Source organism: Halichoeres trimaculatus, unplaced genomic scaffold (assembly GCF_033239565.1).
Source record: "Halichoeres trimaculatus isolate MK-OKI-2021-1 unplaced genomic scaffold, fHalTri1.1 fHalTri1_scaffold_17, whole genome shotgun sequence".
NCBI classification, from domain to species: domain Eukaryota; kingdom Metazoa; phylum Chordata; class Actinopteri; order Labriformes; family Labridae; genus Halichoeres; species Halichoeres trimaculatus.
In genome coordinates, this window is record NW_027437195.1 from 24787896 (window position 1) to 24804372 (window position 16477).

Below are 16477 nucleotides of genomic sequence, written 5' to 3' on the forward strand. Positions count from 1 at the left end.
GATACGGTTCTTAAGCCGCCTGCCACAGTCCCAGTGTGGGAATATTTTGTTTTTTATCAGAATGAACAAAGTGTGAGCTCATGAACACCAACGAGCTGATATGTCGCATTTGTTTGAAAATAGTGGCGACGAAGAAGAAGACGAAGGGGAGGTGCAGCAGAGCCTTGTTCTTTGACAGTCCGCTCTTACTGAGGCTTTTGGTCTGCAAAGTAAATAGAAATAAAAGTGCCAAATGGTGGGCACTCAAAGACAGCTACATTGCCAAAGAAATGCAGCCCTTCAATACAGTTGAAAGCCAGAAATGTTAAAAATGTTTGACAGACAGTACGGATTGACTGGGAAAAAGGACATGTTACAAACAATTCAGGAACTATATAAACTCCCTTTTATTTAGGCTATAGTTTTCATTGTTGTGTCTTTTTTTTGGGAGTTTTTTTTTTTTTAGAGACAGGGCCTATGTTTTATTGTTTTTGATTAGTATTAATTATTTTTTTATTGACATGTATTTTTTCTAAAAGAGAGTCCATTTCATTTTCATTGTATTTTTTTTCTCTTACTTGTTTGTTAAATTTATTACATCTTTTGTTTATTTTATTTAAAAGATCCTGACCTTTTAATTACAGTTAAATACTCTTAAGAAATTGAAGTTTCTTGCTTTTGATATGGTGTACTCACTTTATTATCCCATTTATCATAATTACATCAATGAAAAAATTGAAAAAAAAATGAAAAAAAAATCAAAATAATATTGACAATATCGTTTATCAGCAATAATATTTTGGAAAATTATCGTCTAGCAAAATTTGTTTTCGTGACAGGCCTATGCAAAATGATTAAAGCCACCACACTATACTGACATGAACTCTTATATCCAGCAGAGACATGCAGAGAAACAAAACACATCATTAGTGATAAGACTGAAGTCCTGTGAGGACAACTCAATGCTAATATGGTTTTGTTCCATGCCCCTTTATCTCGCACTCCTAATTTGAACTCTGTGTCTTGCAGGTAGGTGATAAAAGGAGAAGCCGGCTGTTCTATCCCAGCTAAAGGACACAGGATAGAAACTGAAAGTGCTGCTCAGAGTCAGAGGAGGACACATCAGCGCTGAGGGAAGATCAGAATGAAAGTGCCTCTGTACCACTGACACGCAGAACTGGAATGATCTCCTGACCTTTTTTCCTGGAAGTGACCAAGTTAGCGATGAGAGGGGGGATATAATGGCCAAAAACAAGGATGCACGCCCCCCGACGTTCGCTGTCAGTGTGGTTGGTCTCTCGGGGACGGAGAAGGAGAAGGGAAATTGTGGTGTTGGCAAGTCCTGCCTATGCAACAGATATGTGCGTCCCGATGCGGACAGCTATTACTCAGAGCACACCTCGGTGCTCAGCACAATAGACTTTGGAGGACGTGTGGTCAACAATGATCACTTCCTGTACTGGGGGGAAGTGTCCCATAGAGGGGACGAGGGGTTGGACTGTAAAATCCAAGTCATTGAACAAACAGAGTTTATCGATGACCAGACGTTCCTTCCGCATCGGAGTACGAACTTGCAGCCGTACACTAAAAGAGCGGCGGCAACAAAGCTCCAATCAGCAGAGAAACTAATGTACATCTGCACGGATCAGCTGGGCTTGGAGCAGGACTTTGACCAGAAGCAGATGCCCGATGGGAAGCTGAACATGGATGGCTTTGTGCTTTGCATAGATGTTAGCAAAGGTTGCAACAGGAAGTTTGACGACCAAATGAAGTTTGTCAACAGCCTCTACTCCCAAATAGTTAAGGCGAAGAAGCCTATTGTTGTAGCTGCCACAAAGTGTGACGAATGCGTGGAACAGCACCTGAGGGACCTGCAGGCTTTTGTTGCCAGCAAGAAAAACCTGTTGCTAATTGAGACGTCAGCACGCTCCAATGTCAACACAGAGCTCTGCTTCAATGCCCTCATCCAGCAGCTGGATAAAACAAGGGGGAAGCCAAAAACCGTGCCATACCTGGAGGCCTATAAAGTCCAACGGCAGCTTGTTGCCTCAGTGTCAGATAGGTTTGAAAAATTAATGGTGCACACAGTGAGAGATTACCACACCACGTGGAAAACTGTGGTCAACAACATGAAAGGCCAACAGGACTATGATGACTTCATCACCTTGGAGGGCTCCAGGAAAGCACGCAACATGTTCACGAAGCACATTAGTCAGCTGAGGCAGGAGCACATCAAGAGGAGGAGGGAGGAGTATCTGACAACGCTACCCAAAACACTCAACAACCTACTCAACAACCTGGAGGAGGTTGAATCCCTCTCATGGCCAGAAGCACAGAGCGTGATCCGGAACAGGCCGGATTTCCAGTACTGGTTTGTGATTCTGGAACAGACACCCTGGGATGAGACTGACCACATTGACATCAGTGACCGTAGAATACCCTTTGACCTCCTTGATACACCTGACGGTGAGAGAATTTATCACAACCATGTCCAGCACCTGCTGTCAGAAAAAAGACGAGTGGAGATGAAAGAGAGATTCAAGAAGACGCTGGAGAGAGTTCATTTTATCAGTCCGGGGCAGCCGTGGGAGGAAGTCATGTGCTTCGTCATGGAGGACGAGGCCTACAAGTACATCACAGAATCAGATAGGAGGGATGTTTATTGTAGACACCAGCAGGAAATAGTTGAAAGGGCCAAAGAGGATTTTCAGGAAATGCTTTTCGAGCATGCTGAGCTATTCTATGACTTGGACCTGAATGCCACCCCCAGCTGTGACAAGATGAGCGAAATCCACAGTGTGCTGAATGAGGAACCCAGATACAGAGCACTGCAGAAGCTTGCCCCAGATAGGGAGTCGCTCCTCCTCAAACACATTGGGTTTGTTTACCATCCCACAAAGGAGACATGCCTGAGCGGGCAGAACTGTGTGGATCTGAAAGTGGAGCAGGTTTTAGCCAACAGGCTGGTGCAGCTCGACCACGGACGTTCTAATCTCTATTATAACAGTGCCAATATTGATAAGATCAACCTCTGCCTCTTGGGAAGGGAGGGTCTCTCACAGGAACTAGCCAACGAGATCCGAGCTCAGTCCACAGACGACGAGTACACTCTGGATGGTAAAATCTACGAACTGGAGCTTCTTCCCGTGGATGTCAACTCTACACTCCTCTTCAGCCACACTTGGGTCAACACTTTCAAACCACACGGCTGCTTTTGTGTGTTTAACTCCATAGAGTCCCTCAACTGCATTGGGGACTGCATAGGCAGGATCCGAGCAGAGATAGCACAGAGCAGGAGGGATAGGTTTGCTCAGCCACTGCCATTCATTCTCATCCTGGCCAATCAGAGGGACAGTGTTTGCAAAAACATACCCATACTGAGGCACCAAGGCCAACAGTTGGCGAACAAGTTGCAATGCACCTTTGTTGACATCCCCTCTGGAGCCTTCCCACGTAAATTCACTGAGTTTCAAATAAAGCAGGGTCTCCGTGCAGTGCTGGAGGGGCTAAAGCATAACTTTGATGTTTTGGCTCCGCTGCCTTGTATCAAAGACATGTCAGAGACAGATTTGAGGATAGTCATGTGCGCCATGTGCTGGGATCCTTTCAGTGTCGACCTCATCCTCTCGCCTTTCCTTGACTCACATTGCTGTAGCGCAGGGCAGCCGGGTCAGAGCAACACATTGATACTGGATAAGATCATCGGGGACAGCAGGAGGAGGATCCAGGTCACCGTCCTCTCCTATCACTCTGCTATCGGTGTTCGAAAGGACGAGCTGGTGCATGGCTACATTCTGGTGTACTCTGCCAAACGCAAAGCATCTATGGCCACCCTGCGGGCGTTCTTGGCAGAAGTCCAGGACGTCATCCCGGTGCAGATGGTAGCAATCACAGACAGCCAGGCGGACTTCTTTGAGAATGATTCTATCAAAGAGTTAATGACAGAGGGGGAGCACATTGCCACAGAGATTGCTGCAAAGTTTACTGCGCTCTACTCGCTGTCACAGTATCATCGACAGACGGAGGTTTTTACACCCTTCTTTAACGAGGTGCTGGAGAAGAAGCCGAGCATTGAGAGCTCCTTCCTGTTCGACAGCTCATCACGGGAGTGCACCACTGGAGCCAGTGAAGACGTCTTCCCCACGTCGCCACATAGCCATTCCCCGGCCTACAACACCTACTACCCTGAGTCTGACGATGATAACGAGGCCCCGCCTCCTTACAGCCCAATCGGTGATGACGTTCAGCTTCTGCCTACACCCAGTGAAAGGGCAAAGTACCGAATCGACTTAGAGGGCAATGAATATCCAGTTCACAGCACACCTGTAGGAGACCACGAAAGAAACCACAAAGTGCCTCCACCCGTCCGGCCCAAACCAGCTTTACCCAAACCCAATGTGAAAAAGCTGGACCCCAACCTGCTCAAAACCATTGAGGCTGGCATGCGCACCAGGAGGACGCCAAGAGGCCCAATGACACACTCTGAAGACGTGGAGGCATCAGATAACTATGCAGACCCAGTGGACACCTTACTAAGGTCCAAGGGCTTCCACAACGATGACATATACGCCGTGCCTGACGACGCACACAGCCGCCTGGTCAAAATACGAAACTCTTTCGGTGGGTTACATGGTCTTCACGTAGGGGAGGAAGAGAATGGGTATGACAGGAAGTCCCAGACTGGACGGCGGCCGTCAAAATACAAACATCGTTCTAAAATCCTGTTCAGCAAGACAAAGGCTTACCAAAGACGGTTCCACTCTGACAGCGACGGGGAGGAGTCTGGCCCGGCTACGCAGAAAAAGAAAAAGGGAAGAGCACACCGAGGCAGCGAAGAGGACCCACTGCTGTCCCCCGCCGATCCATGGAAGGGCGGGATAGATAACCCTGCTATTACATCTGACCCGGAGCAGGAGGACAAGAAGATGAAGAAGAAGAAGACGCCCAAGACGCCAAAGGAACCGAAGAAGGTGAGTCCTAAAACTTGTGCTTTTTCATCACCTTTATCTACAAAATGTGCCAAATCTCTGCCAATGCCAAACTCTTGGCTTTTGTTTCAAGCTTCTGGTTTCTTCAGGTGCTGACAATCAGACATCTCACTTGATCAAAGTCCATGGCAACTGCAGAATCAGACAACTGGCATTGGCGAAGAATATTTGGCCAGTTTTTTAACCAAAACTTTAGCTCTGCTGCTCATCCCACAAATGCATGTCCTTGCAAATGTGACACCATTTCAAAGGGACTTAAACAGAATTTCCAGTGGTGTGACATTCATTACCAAAAGAAATTTCCAACAAAAAATAAATAAAACTTTAAGGTTTGTACTTTCTGTGCGTTGTTGATAAGAAGTCACAAACTGTTCAGCCTCTGCCTGCACAAACACTGTGGACATGCACATTGTGAAATAGAAGTAGCACTTTTCTGCAGACAAGAAGTAAACGCAGAGGTGTGTGTGGACAAATCAAAGGCTTTGCAGCTGAAAGTTCTCATTTTGAGTCCTTGCATGTATACACACCCACTCATAGGTACATTCACATCAGGGATGTTGAGAAAACGTCAATGCATCCACCTTCAGTCTCCAGAGTCAGAGCAAGTTTTCAAGAACTTAATCAGCAGCATGTGACTATAATTAACATGTTCTTTAGTTGCATGAATATTCAAATTGTGCTGGCAGAATTGCTAGTTAGTGATTGTGTGCACTATAACACACATTTATCTGAGATGACAGCCTGGCAGGGATCAGACACCAGTTTGCAAATCAGCATAGAAACAGCTGCCAGCGTTGCAAAGGCGTCGTGAATGCACCTCATTGTTGCGACGTTCAGGCTGTCTTTGATAATCAGAGAGGGAAGCTAAAGGTGAACCACAAGGTACAAAATGGAAGGTGTTTAGTCGCCGTCCTGGCCAATTAGAGAGGAGCCCGAACCGCCGTAGGCATGACAACACTTTGAAGAGAAGAGGAGTGTGGGAAATCAAAGCCGTCTCAGCTCTTCTGTGTTGTCTTATTTCTTCTCGTCTTCCTCCACATGGACTACTCTCTCCCGCTCTTTCCCTTCATCCCACTAACATTCTTTCTGATCTAGTTCCCGATTGACCTCCTCCTCCTCCTCCTCTTTTCGTCTGATATGCTTTTCTTCCTCGTCGCCTGCTATTCTCCATTTGTACTCTCCCTCATGTTTTTCTTTCTTCTCCCTTTAAAAACTTTATTCTTCTCCTTTGACTTTGTGCTGTCTCCTCTCCATCATCGCTTCACATCTCTCTGCTGTCCGCCCTCTTTTAACCTCCTCCTCCCTTCCTGTTTGCTCTTCATTTGCTCTTCCCTGACCAATCACTTTTTGACTTTTTCCTCTAACTTTCTAACATTCTCCTCGTCTTACAGCAGAAATCCTCCAAACCCCCGAAGCCCCTATACCCCCCAACTCGAAGAACCTGGGAGAGCAACTACTTTGGCGTTCCCCTGCAGAACCTGGTGACCCCGGATCGACCCATCCCACTCTTTATCGAGAAATGTGTGGACTACATCGAGCGCACAGGTGAGTCAGACATCTCCACCTTGCGCCTTCTGTCTCTCTTTCTTTTGTTGCTTTTCTTCTGTTCTCCTGGTGCAGTCAGGTGCAGCTGGTTTGTTTTTACGTGCATAAGCTTTGTGGTTATCTGGTGTGAAACGCCTCTCATGTCTTTCCAAAGAAGTAATTGAATGAGTGAAGAGGAAGGAAGGATTTGAGGAGGTTGTTTCTGTGGGAGGAGGAAGCACATTAAATTATATTTTAGAAATGTTCACAGCGTTGAACATGTTTTGTCTGGTCTGTCAGCGAGCCAGCCAGCACTCAATACAAGTCAATTTCAATTCATTGAGCTGCATTGGGATGCTATTTGATGTGTTGCCAAAGCACTGTTGGAAAGATTACAAAATAAGATTGTAAAAGATTAGTGCGATCAAAGAGGAGATTGAGGGACAGCAGTGAAGAGATTTACACAGGTAGGCGTCTGCCATTTATCGACTGAGATGGTACCTGTAGGAGCGTGTAAGAACAACACTAATATAATTTATTCAATAAGTCCCTGCTGACTGCTACTCTCAGATCCATCAGCTACACTGCCAACAATTTAATCTTACCAGAAGTATTCATCAGAGTGTCTCATCAAACTTTTTACAAGCTGTATTCATCTCACATGTCTTGATATATTCTCTGACTTCAAGATAAATGATTGAAACATGAGACCTGAATAGTTAAACAGGGTTCAATATTGGGGCTGGGACGTTATGCTATTCTAACGATTCTATTCTATTAAGATTTTTGTCATGCTGATTCAACTGAAATAAGGATTTTTCAATATTTTTGATTTTTAGTTTGCTTTTATTTTAACACTAGACTGTGTGAAAAAGTTAAATGATGATGATAATATCTACAGACTATATCAGAGCCATATTTTCCCATAAAATGCACATCACCTGAGTCAGAGAGAAACATTTCACCCTCTGCTGGAGAAAAGTTGTAACTTTTCCAATCTAGTTTATTAAGAAAGACTGAAATGAAGAATTTGAAAAAAAAAAAGATTTTTCAACAAGGAGTCCCGATTTCGATATTGTCAAACAAAAAATCCCGATGTATCGATTTTCAATTTTTTTTCTTCCACCCCTATTTAATATCTTCTTATATGGCATATTAATATACTTTTTAAGTGTCTTGAAAAAAGATGTGAACTCATTTTTTTTTCTCCATCGACAGATCTTTTTTTAAGCCCTTTTGCACTTAAAAACAGCGTTAAATAAAGTCAGGAGATATAACAGTTGCTAACAACACACTACTACGTGTTTTTACCTTGGGTCAGATATCAGCAGTGTTAGCAGAACTTACGATTATTAATCTTTCCACAGGACAATGATGAGCAAAAAAGACGGAAAAACATACATTTTCTTTGCTTTGACGAGACAATTACGAAAAAAAATGGACTAAAACAAGCCTGCTCTGTATTTTTATGGACTACAACTAGTTGAAAACTGGAAAGGTCAAAAACGTCCGAAAAGCGACTAACAGTAACAGGCATTTTCGTCAAAAGACTAAAGGCTGTGAAAGGCTTTTTGCTCGAACCTGACATGTGGAAATGAGACGTGCAAGAGTACACATGAGGCTTTTATGCTTTTTAACGCACTTGGTGTCCATTCCCAAACTGCAGGGGGCAGTGTATCACAAATGTACGTCTAGCAGTGCACTAAACAAGAGTTTACAACATTAAATTCCTGTCCCGGAGATTTTTCCCGGTTCCTTCAACAGATTCCTCTTCTTTGCCGAGAGTGGCCACAATTTCAAGGCATGAATTATTAACCACTCGGTCATCACAGTGATCTCTGTGTGAAGAGTCATACAGATGCCTGTACTCCTGCACTTCGACCACTTGGAGATCCCGTTCTCCCGGCATCTTGTCAGCACAAACACAAACCACACAAAGCATCACACATCAAGCATTAGTAAGGCTTAAAATGAATGCTAACTCTAAAATAGCTGCTAGAATTAACACTGATCACTAGAGGTGTCCACAAAGAACGATAGTTAAACCGTAAAAGAAGAATCGGAATTCTCAAACACAGTGACAGTTGAGGAGGTGTTGCGTATGTAGCTGTAAGGAAATCTGTAAAATAAACAGTCTGTGGGGGCTGTGAATGAAAAAGGGCTGTCATTATTTGTCTACTGGTCATTTCTTAGAGTCTGAAAATCAACTTAAGAAGAGAAACTAGAGTGGAGTTGAGAGTTGGTGTCAAAGGCCTGATTTTTATCTACTTTCACTAACGGACATCTTGGATTTTAGCGACGAAAAGTCACATTTGACTCAAACTGCTTCCTGATCGCTTCAGGGATTTCATTTCTGATATATGGAGCCCTTTCTGCTCCCCAGTTTGATTGTTCTTAAAAACCCAAAGCTCTCTTTCTAAGCTTTTTAAATGCTGCAGACTAAAACCCAAATTCCTCTGACAACAAAAGTCTCTCCTTCTGATCAGCCTTTTGTTTGCAAACATTAGCTTAATGCTAAAATATTTTAAGGTGTTTAGTCCCTGCAGGTAACACTCCTGCCAAAGAGATCATTGGGAAAATTTTGCTGCCAAATCCTGGAAATCCAGATTCTCAACATGAGTCTAAGTTTAATTTGACTGAAAGTGCGATATCATTGTGTTTTCAACTGTTTCCACTGGATAAAATAAGCGATTTGATGACTCTTCCTTTATGTAAAAAGATATGAATAATTGGTCATCTTAGCCCTGATTTGTCTCTCTTAAAGCTGCAAAATTAGCACCAATTAGCTGTTGTGTCAGCTGATCAGAAAAGTCTTATTCAAGCATGCTCGAACATCTGAAGGTCTAACTGGAGATGCGACACAAATGCATGCTGGGTATTTGTCTGGCTCCTCGCCCAGCTGTTGTAAAGAAATCCTCCCTCAAAGTCGGAGAGATTCCACGCTGAAGTCATGGATCAGTCTGGGAGGTATATATACACCGCACGGTCGACTCTGTTTTGTTTAAGGATGACTGAGGCTGGATTTAAACCCACAACCCGTAGATACCACAAACCTTTGCTCTAAACCCAAACAATGAATGTTTCAAACATGTTTAAAATTGGATGAGCTTGATGCATAATGCATTTGCTTACAGCGCAGTGCTCTTCTGTGTTTAGTGCCTTAGAAAAAGAAGCTGAAACAGAAGCGTCCCTTGGTGAAAGCTCAGAGTGACTCCTCTCCCGGTTGGACGCTTTGAATATCTGATAATGTGATGTTTCAGTTTTTTGCAGAGATAGTGCTGGGTCATTACCTAAGCTTTTTAGGTTTGTTTTGTTTGTTTTGTCTCTAGATCTTTTGTTTTTAGGAGTGCTGTTTTAACTTAATACATCTTGGACTGTTTCAGCTTCAGTGCGTCCAATCTTTGTCCTGCAAATGTCTCAAATAAAACATCATTTGGAGGTGTTTCTGCCTTCCCTCTGGTGTTTAAAGTGATCAGTTCTGTTCTCAAGGTAGCACTTGGTGTCTTTTTCTGCTCTCCTCGTTCTGCGGCTGTTAATTCCTGTCCTGAAAATCCCTTCCGAATATGTTTTGATATTCAGCTGGATCTACATGAGCCCGCTGGTGGCTGCCAACCAAATTTCGGATTAATCCGAGCGCTCTGTGTGTGTGGATGTGTTTTGCCAGCTGACAGCACTGTATTGGAGATTTCATGGCTGGTGCCGAGAAACTCTCTAAGTCCAGACGGTCTGTTGGGTGGATTTAACAGCTTTTTTCTCTCCTGGAATATCATTTCTCACCGTGCGCAGTGAGAACATCTTTGTGCTGTTTTCACGTCTGCTGTTGTATAAGGTGCTTCATATCCTGACTGTTTGAGAGCTTTTACAAGCAGATGAGGTCTCTGAGGTTGTTTCTGCGTAAAAAAAGAGGTTGAGATTGTCTTCACATGCAGCCTCGTTGCCTTGGTAATCTGCCTGTAGAACGTATTATAGTTTGGAGCTCAGAGGGTGGGGTCGCCCTGTGAACACACTGAGTTGTAAGTGATTGTGGGTGTGAAGAAACTCTGCAGAGATCCACCCTGCTAATGTCTGCTAAAATAAGACCCTGAACCTCCAACAACTGCAGAGCTGCTGCTCGCTCTGACCTCTGACCTTTGAGCAGAGTAGGTGACGAGAAGCTGTCCCAATGGGAATCATTAAAACGTCTCAGTGATATTGTGCTCTTTTTGTTTTCTCTTGAGACCCCAGCCCCGTGTCACATTAAATGCAGGAGAAAGTGACACGTTAAAGTGATCCTCGCCTGCACGGTGGCCCAGTTATTAATGTGACTTCACTGGAAATACCCACAGAGAGCGACTTGATTTATGGTTCCAGTCTGTGGCCAATCGTGGCCTGAGGTCCATTCTCATGCAACCCCCAGCTTTCATCGTTTGGTGTATTAATCATGGCACTGAAATGAATCATGGTCTAAATTATGGGAACATTTAGATTTTCTGTCAAGTGCACAAACAACCAAAGTATGTCTAATAACATATCACTAAAACACCTTTGGACTGTGCATACACAACACAAGCAAGAATTTACACAGAAGGAAAAACGTAGTTAGTGAGACAAAAATGCTGTAAATTATTTGGCTGCAAATGCTGCCATTAAGTGCAAGATATATATTTTAATTATGTTGAATGATCTAGCCAACTAACTACAATCAATTGCTGCAACAATATACTTCGACCTTCAACAATATTCAGTAATCAGTGCTGAAAATTCTGTAAGCGCTGAGTCTGAGACCCTCTGACTCATTCTATCCCTGAGGACAAAGAGAAGAAGGGTCACATTAAGTGCTTTATTTTTCCCTGAACAGATGAGTTTTCAGACATCTCTTAAAGTAGAAAGACACTCTGTGGATCGTATAGAGTTTGGTAATTCATTCCACCATTTGGGAACAACAGAGGAGAAGAGTCTGGCTAGAGATTTGGAGCCACGCTGGTCTGGGAGTGCTGGGCGTCTTTCAGAAGCAGAGTGTTGTGGGTGAAAAGGAGTGTAGACCTGGAAGAGGGACCCCAGGTGGACAGGAGCTGTTCTTGTCAGTGTTTTGTGAGCCAGAAGAAGAGCTTTGAATTTGATTGGTGCTGCTACTGGAAGCCAGTGAAGAGAGATTAACAGCGGAGTGAGGTGCCGTTTTGTGCTGGTAAAAGGCCCTGCAGGAAGGACACAGGAATAGATAAAAGTTATGAGCATAGAAACAGTTCACAAAGCAGTACAAGACATTTTTGTGGCTTAAAATGTTGTGTGTGGGTCAGAATAGTCTGAATATGAACTCGATCACAATGAGCTCCAGATTCTGCCACATAAACATCCTGACATATTTACCTCATATCGCCCCCTAATGGAGTAGATTTTCCTCAGTCAGAGGCAGTTTGCTAATGTTTATGCAGCAAATAGCACTGCAGAAAACTGACCACTTATGATTTAGTATCAAGAGACACCTGAGGAACAGGTGTGGTTTGATTTCATAACTCTGTAATAATGACAAAAGGATGTCTGACCATGCTTAGAGACTGATTTTTTTTTTAACAAAAAACTCAAAAAGAAATTGTTAAAAATAGAACATTCATGTTATTTTTATTGTTTGGTCACCCAAATCAACAAAGGTTGGTTCAGTCTCTTGATAAAAGTTAAAAAGAAGACGAAGCTCAAAATTAGCTACAAATGTCAAGAATGTGATTAACTTTATAAAACAAAAGTTAAAATAAGGGATGGACGTCGAGTCTGAGCAGCTGTATATAATAAACTGTGCTCACCTTTGACTGTTTCCTGGGTGTTTCTTTTACCTGTACATGAGTCAGCATGAAATTCAGATTTCTCTAGTATCTTTTGAGACATTAGTCAGTTAAACCATCCCTAAATATGACCTGCTCTGATTCCCGAAAATGATATTTGACCTTGTATGATTCATCACTCCTCCAGCTTTGATTTTAAGCCTTTTACTGAAGATGAGTAACTCATTAATGGCTCACCTGACCTTGTTGTCCACGCTATCAGCTGTTGAGCTGTTAAATCACGCTTTAATAGTGTTACTACTGCCTACTCGAGAAGGAAGCGAGCTATTGTTGGAGGGATTCCTGTGTACAGCAGTGATATCAGCCCTGCTTGAAGCGCTAGTGTGAGAAAAACAGTGTATGATTACATCGGCACGTCTGTCCTGAGTTTCTTGTGAATCCTGCTCCTGTGATTCACCTTTACGAGTGTTTCGAGGAAAGGGAGGGGAGGGAGGATACATAACATAGCTTCAGTGCTTGTCTGAGTTGTTTTGTGTGTTTTTTTTACCAGGTCTGAATACCTTTTTAATATTGGACTAATTGTTTTAAAAAAGCAGAATGAATGTGCTTTTTTTGATACTCCAGGTACCTCTGTCTTTCCAGACATTTTCAAATATAAGAGTTTGAGTTTTTGGCAACTGTTCCTCAATTCCTGAAGAGTTTTTGCTGCTTTATCACTGTATGAATCTCCTTTTTGTTTTTTCCTTCAGAGACAAGATTTCATGGGACAAACCCAAACTGAAAATGATCCTTATTTGTGGTCCCAGTATGGGCGCTGTTTAATTCTGCGGTTGCAGCACGGAGGCCAGACTGCTGGTGTGTTTAGTTTAACCACATGTAATAAGCTGCCAGCCGAGAAGCAGGGAGGCAGGGAGGTGATGATAGCTGTTTGTGGTGCCTCTGGTTTCCGACCAGGGAGTGTGAGAAGAAAAACTGTGATTTTATGCGCGTGTGAGACGGAGTGTGACTGCAAATGTGACTGAATGTGTGAAGACGTGAAGCTGCGATTGTGAGTGTGACCTTTATTTGCGTAAGTGATGAGACTATATCATGCTCCTTTATTCCTGGTAGGTTTAATGCATACCTCTTTCTAAGGTTTTTATGGTGAATATTCGTTTTGACATTCTTAGGGAGTGTTTGTCGTGGTGAAGCAAAGTTCATCTCTGTTGTTTCATAGAGATCTTCTTGTCTACAGACCAAAAATAAAACAGAGGTTAACTTGTTCCTTTGACTTCTCTCAAAGAGACGCTTTGCATCATTCATTTCCTCAGAAGATTCAAGTTCTCTCTCCCGTCATGATTTTTTCAGCTGAAACTGAAAGTCACTGAGCACAAAATCTTTAATTATTTAACTTTAAAAAACTCTACACATAGGTCAGTGGTTAAATCCAGATCTGCATCAGCCATTAGAGCTACACCCTCAATGGGATGAAGTCAGCATGTTGGATGTTGTAGTCAACTCAGAGCACACATCCCAAATGGCAGCGTATTGTCATGTACTCTTTGGCTCAACATGCATCTGTGCACATGATACATGCATGTTGTCATGCGAATGAGCATGGATGAGGAGCTCTTTGCGCAGCCAGCAAAACTGAAAGCAAAGTTCTGGTAGTACTTCAGGTTTTTGCAAACAACAGGAAGCCAGGAGGTGGACGTGAGTCATACAATATGCAAGGCGAGGCAAGTTTATTTTTGTAACACATTTTGGCAACAGGCAGGTGCTTTACACAACACATTATAAATAATGACGACAAAGGTCAAGGAAACATGCTGAAAGATAACATTTAAAAATCAGTCAGAAGAATACATTACAGTTCAAGGAAAAATCAAAACGAAGACAAAATGTCAAAAATAAAGTACAGATTTTTTTTTAAAAAAAGCATACAACTGACAGGGTAGACTTTTGGGATTTACTTGTGCAAATTTAATTTTGGGTACATATCTTACAGTGGCCTCCTGATACAGATAATATCATGGCCTCTGTATCATGATACGTATCATGTTGTAGCCACTGTATTCTGGTATGTATTAGTAGGAGTGTAACAGTACATGTATCCGTGCCGAATAGCTCCATAAGGCTGTCCGGTTCGGTACAGTGCTGTATTCCAACAAGTACAGTAAGTTAACGTTAGCCGCTGCACATGGCTCTTTAATATTCATGTAAGTACTCGTCTATGATTGGCTGAGCAGGGAAGGCATTTTTATATTCATGAGGAAAGTGGTCTGTAATTCGTGCTTTGCGATCATGTGCACATCATGTGGACGTGATGTCTCACGGTGAGCCAATCAGAAGATGGATATCAAAGAGCTTCCGTAGCCACAGGAGCTTGTGTCTGAATTGTGCATCATGGCTGCTGCTAACGACCAACCGGAGCTTGAAGAGCCTCCCCCCTCGCTGTATAACGGCAAGTTTTTGGTTTGATAAACATGCTAAACAAGCAAATGGTTTTGCGTTGTTCCATACTGTACTGAAAATGTACCGAACCGTGACCCTGAAACCAAGGTACGTACCGAACCATGATTTTTGTGTACCGTTACACCCCTAGTATTCTGGTATTATTAGGGATGTCCTGATCTGATACCCTGATCAGTATCGCCGCCCAATATGGCTATTTTTGGAGTATTGAATAGCACTGGATTTTGTTACACGATCCGGACCAATCCAATTTTCATGTGTTCTCGGCACTGGCATGCTTTACGGCTGCTCTAAACCAAACCATGTTGCAAGCTAGGGGTGGGAGAAAAAAATCTAAAATCGTATATTGGGATTTTTTTGTTTGACAATATCAAAATTGGGAATCTTTGTCATTTTTTTTTCTTAATTTAAATTCTTCATTTCAATCTTTGGTTATAAACTGTATTGGAAAAAAGTTACCACTTTTCTCCAGCAAAGGGTGAAATGTTTCTCTCTGACTCGTGATGTGCATTTTATGGGAAAATATGGCTCCTGATATAGTCTGTAGACATTATCATCATCATTTAACTATTTTACATGGTCTAGTGTTAAACTAAAAATCGTAAATATCAAAGAATCGCCATTTAAATCGTATTAGAATCAAATCGCAAGAGCAGCATATCGTCCCAGTCCCAATGCAAACGTGTCCGCTGTGTGGAACTCATTTTAATACAACAAATGAAGTCACCCAACAGAGTACGGGATTTATCAGAAAAAGGTACCATGTCGGATTGGTATCAGATCAGTATTGTATTGTATTGGTATCGGCAAAACATAATTTGAAAGAATCGTATCGGGCCTCTGTATTGTGATTCATATATTGGGGCCACCATATTTTGGTACATGTCATATTTTGGCTAGCATATTGTGATATCTTCCATTTCTTGCCTCTGTATTGTGATATTTGTCATATGGTGGCCACTATATTGTGATAAGTATAATATCATGACCTCTGTATCATGAAACATATTGATTAGTAGTCTCTCTGTTGCAATAGATATCATTTAGCAGCCTTTGTAAAGTGGTGTGTGTTTTTTCTTGATGAGTTTGCTGAATGTTTTACTTTCATTCTAGAGATGTATGGTAGTTACAGGTGTCTGAATATGTCTCAGTGTACATATAAACGTGTGAAAGGGGAGGAATCAAAGAAAGAGTTTGTTTGTAGCTCTTTAAAGGACAACATAAGTGTGCCTGTGCCTGAGTGTTTCTTTGTGTGTGGCCTTGAAGGCACGGCGATAGGTCCTGAACTGACATTTCTCTAAAATGCAGCAGTCAGGGGATCATGCTTTCAGACTGCCTTTGTATTACTCAACTGTACAAGGTCGAGCACAAATCTCTACTCTGTATTTTCTACATTAAGCTCGGTGTTATCCGGAACGGCCTACAGAGAGGTCAACCGCAGGAAAAACTTCAGTTTTTACTGAAATCCAATATTAAGGAGGCGAAGGGTCAGAGCCGCTGGGACCTGATAATACCCCTGGGAGAGAAGTGCTGCAGAATAAAAATGAAAGCTTCGAAGAGTGAAAGAAGAAGGTAAAAGGATTTCTGTCTGTAAGAAATAGAGATAAGGATGAACAGTGAGCAAGGAATCGGCGGCACAAGGTACTTCTCAAGAGTTTTCTGCCCACGCACTCAGAAACCTTTCTATAGATGAAAAGTGAACTCCCACAGATATTCAGACAGCAGCCACAGCTTTTGAAAAATGACTGCTGCAAGGAAAAGGCGTTGAGTCTCCTC

General features: G+C 42.7%; 1 protein-coding gene across 2 annotated transcripts in view; it reads left to right on the forward strand.

The window, feature by feature from the left end:
• arhgap5 (Rho GTPase activating protein 5) overlaps window positions 1-16477 on the forward strand; it is a 71869-nt gene that overhangs the window by 11556 nt on the left and 43836 nt on the right. Inside the window, exons 2-3 of one of the 2 annotated variants that reach the window (XM_074691575.1) lie at window positions 1009-4949; window positions 6359-6512. In XM_074691575.1, the coding sequence (XP_074547676.1) occupies window positions 1221-4949; window positions 6359-6512 (3883 nt within the window). In that variant the 5' untranslated portion in view covers window positions 1009-1220. The remainder of the gene's footprint in view (window positions 1-1008; window positions 4950-6358; window positions 6513-16477) is intronic. The other variant, XM_074691576.1, reaches the window with a different exon arrangement.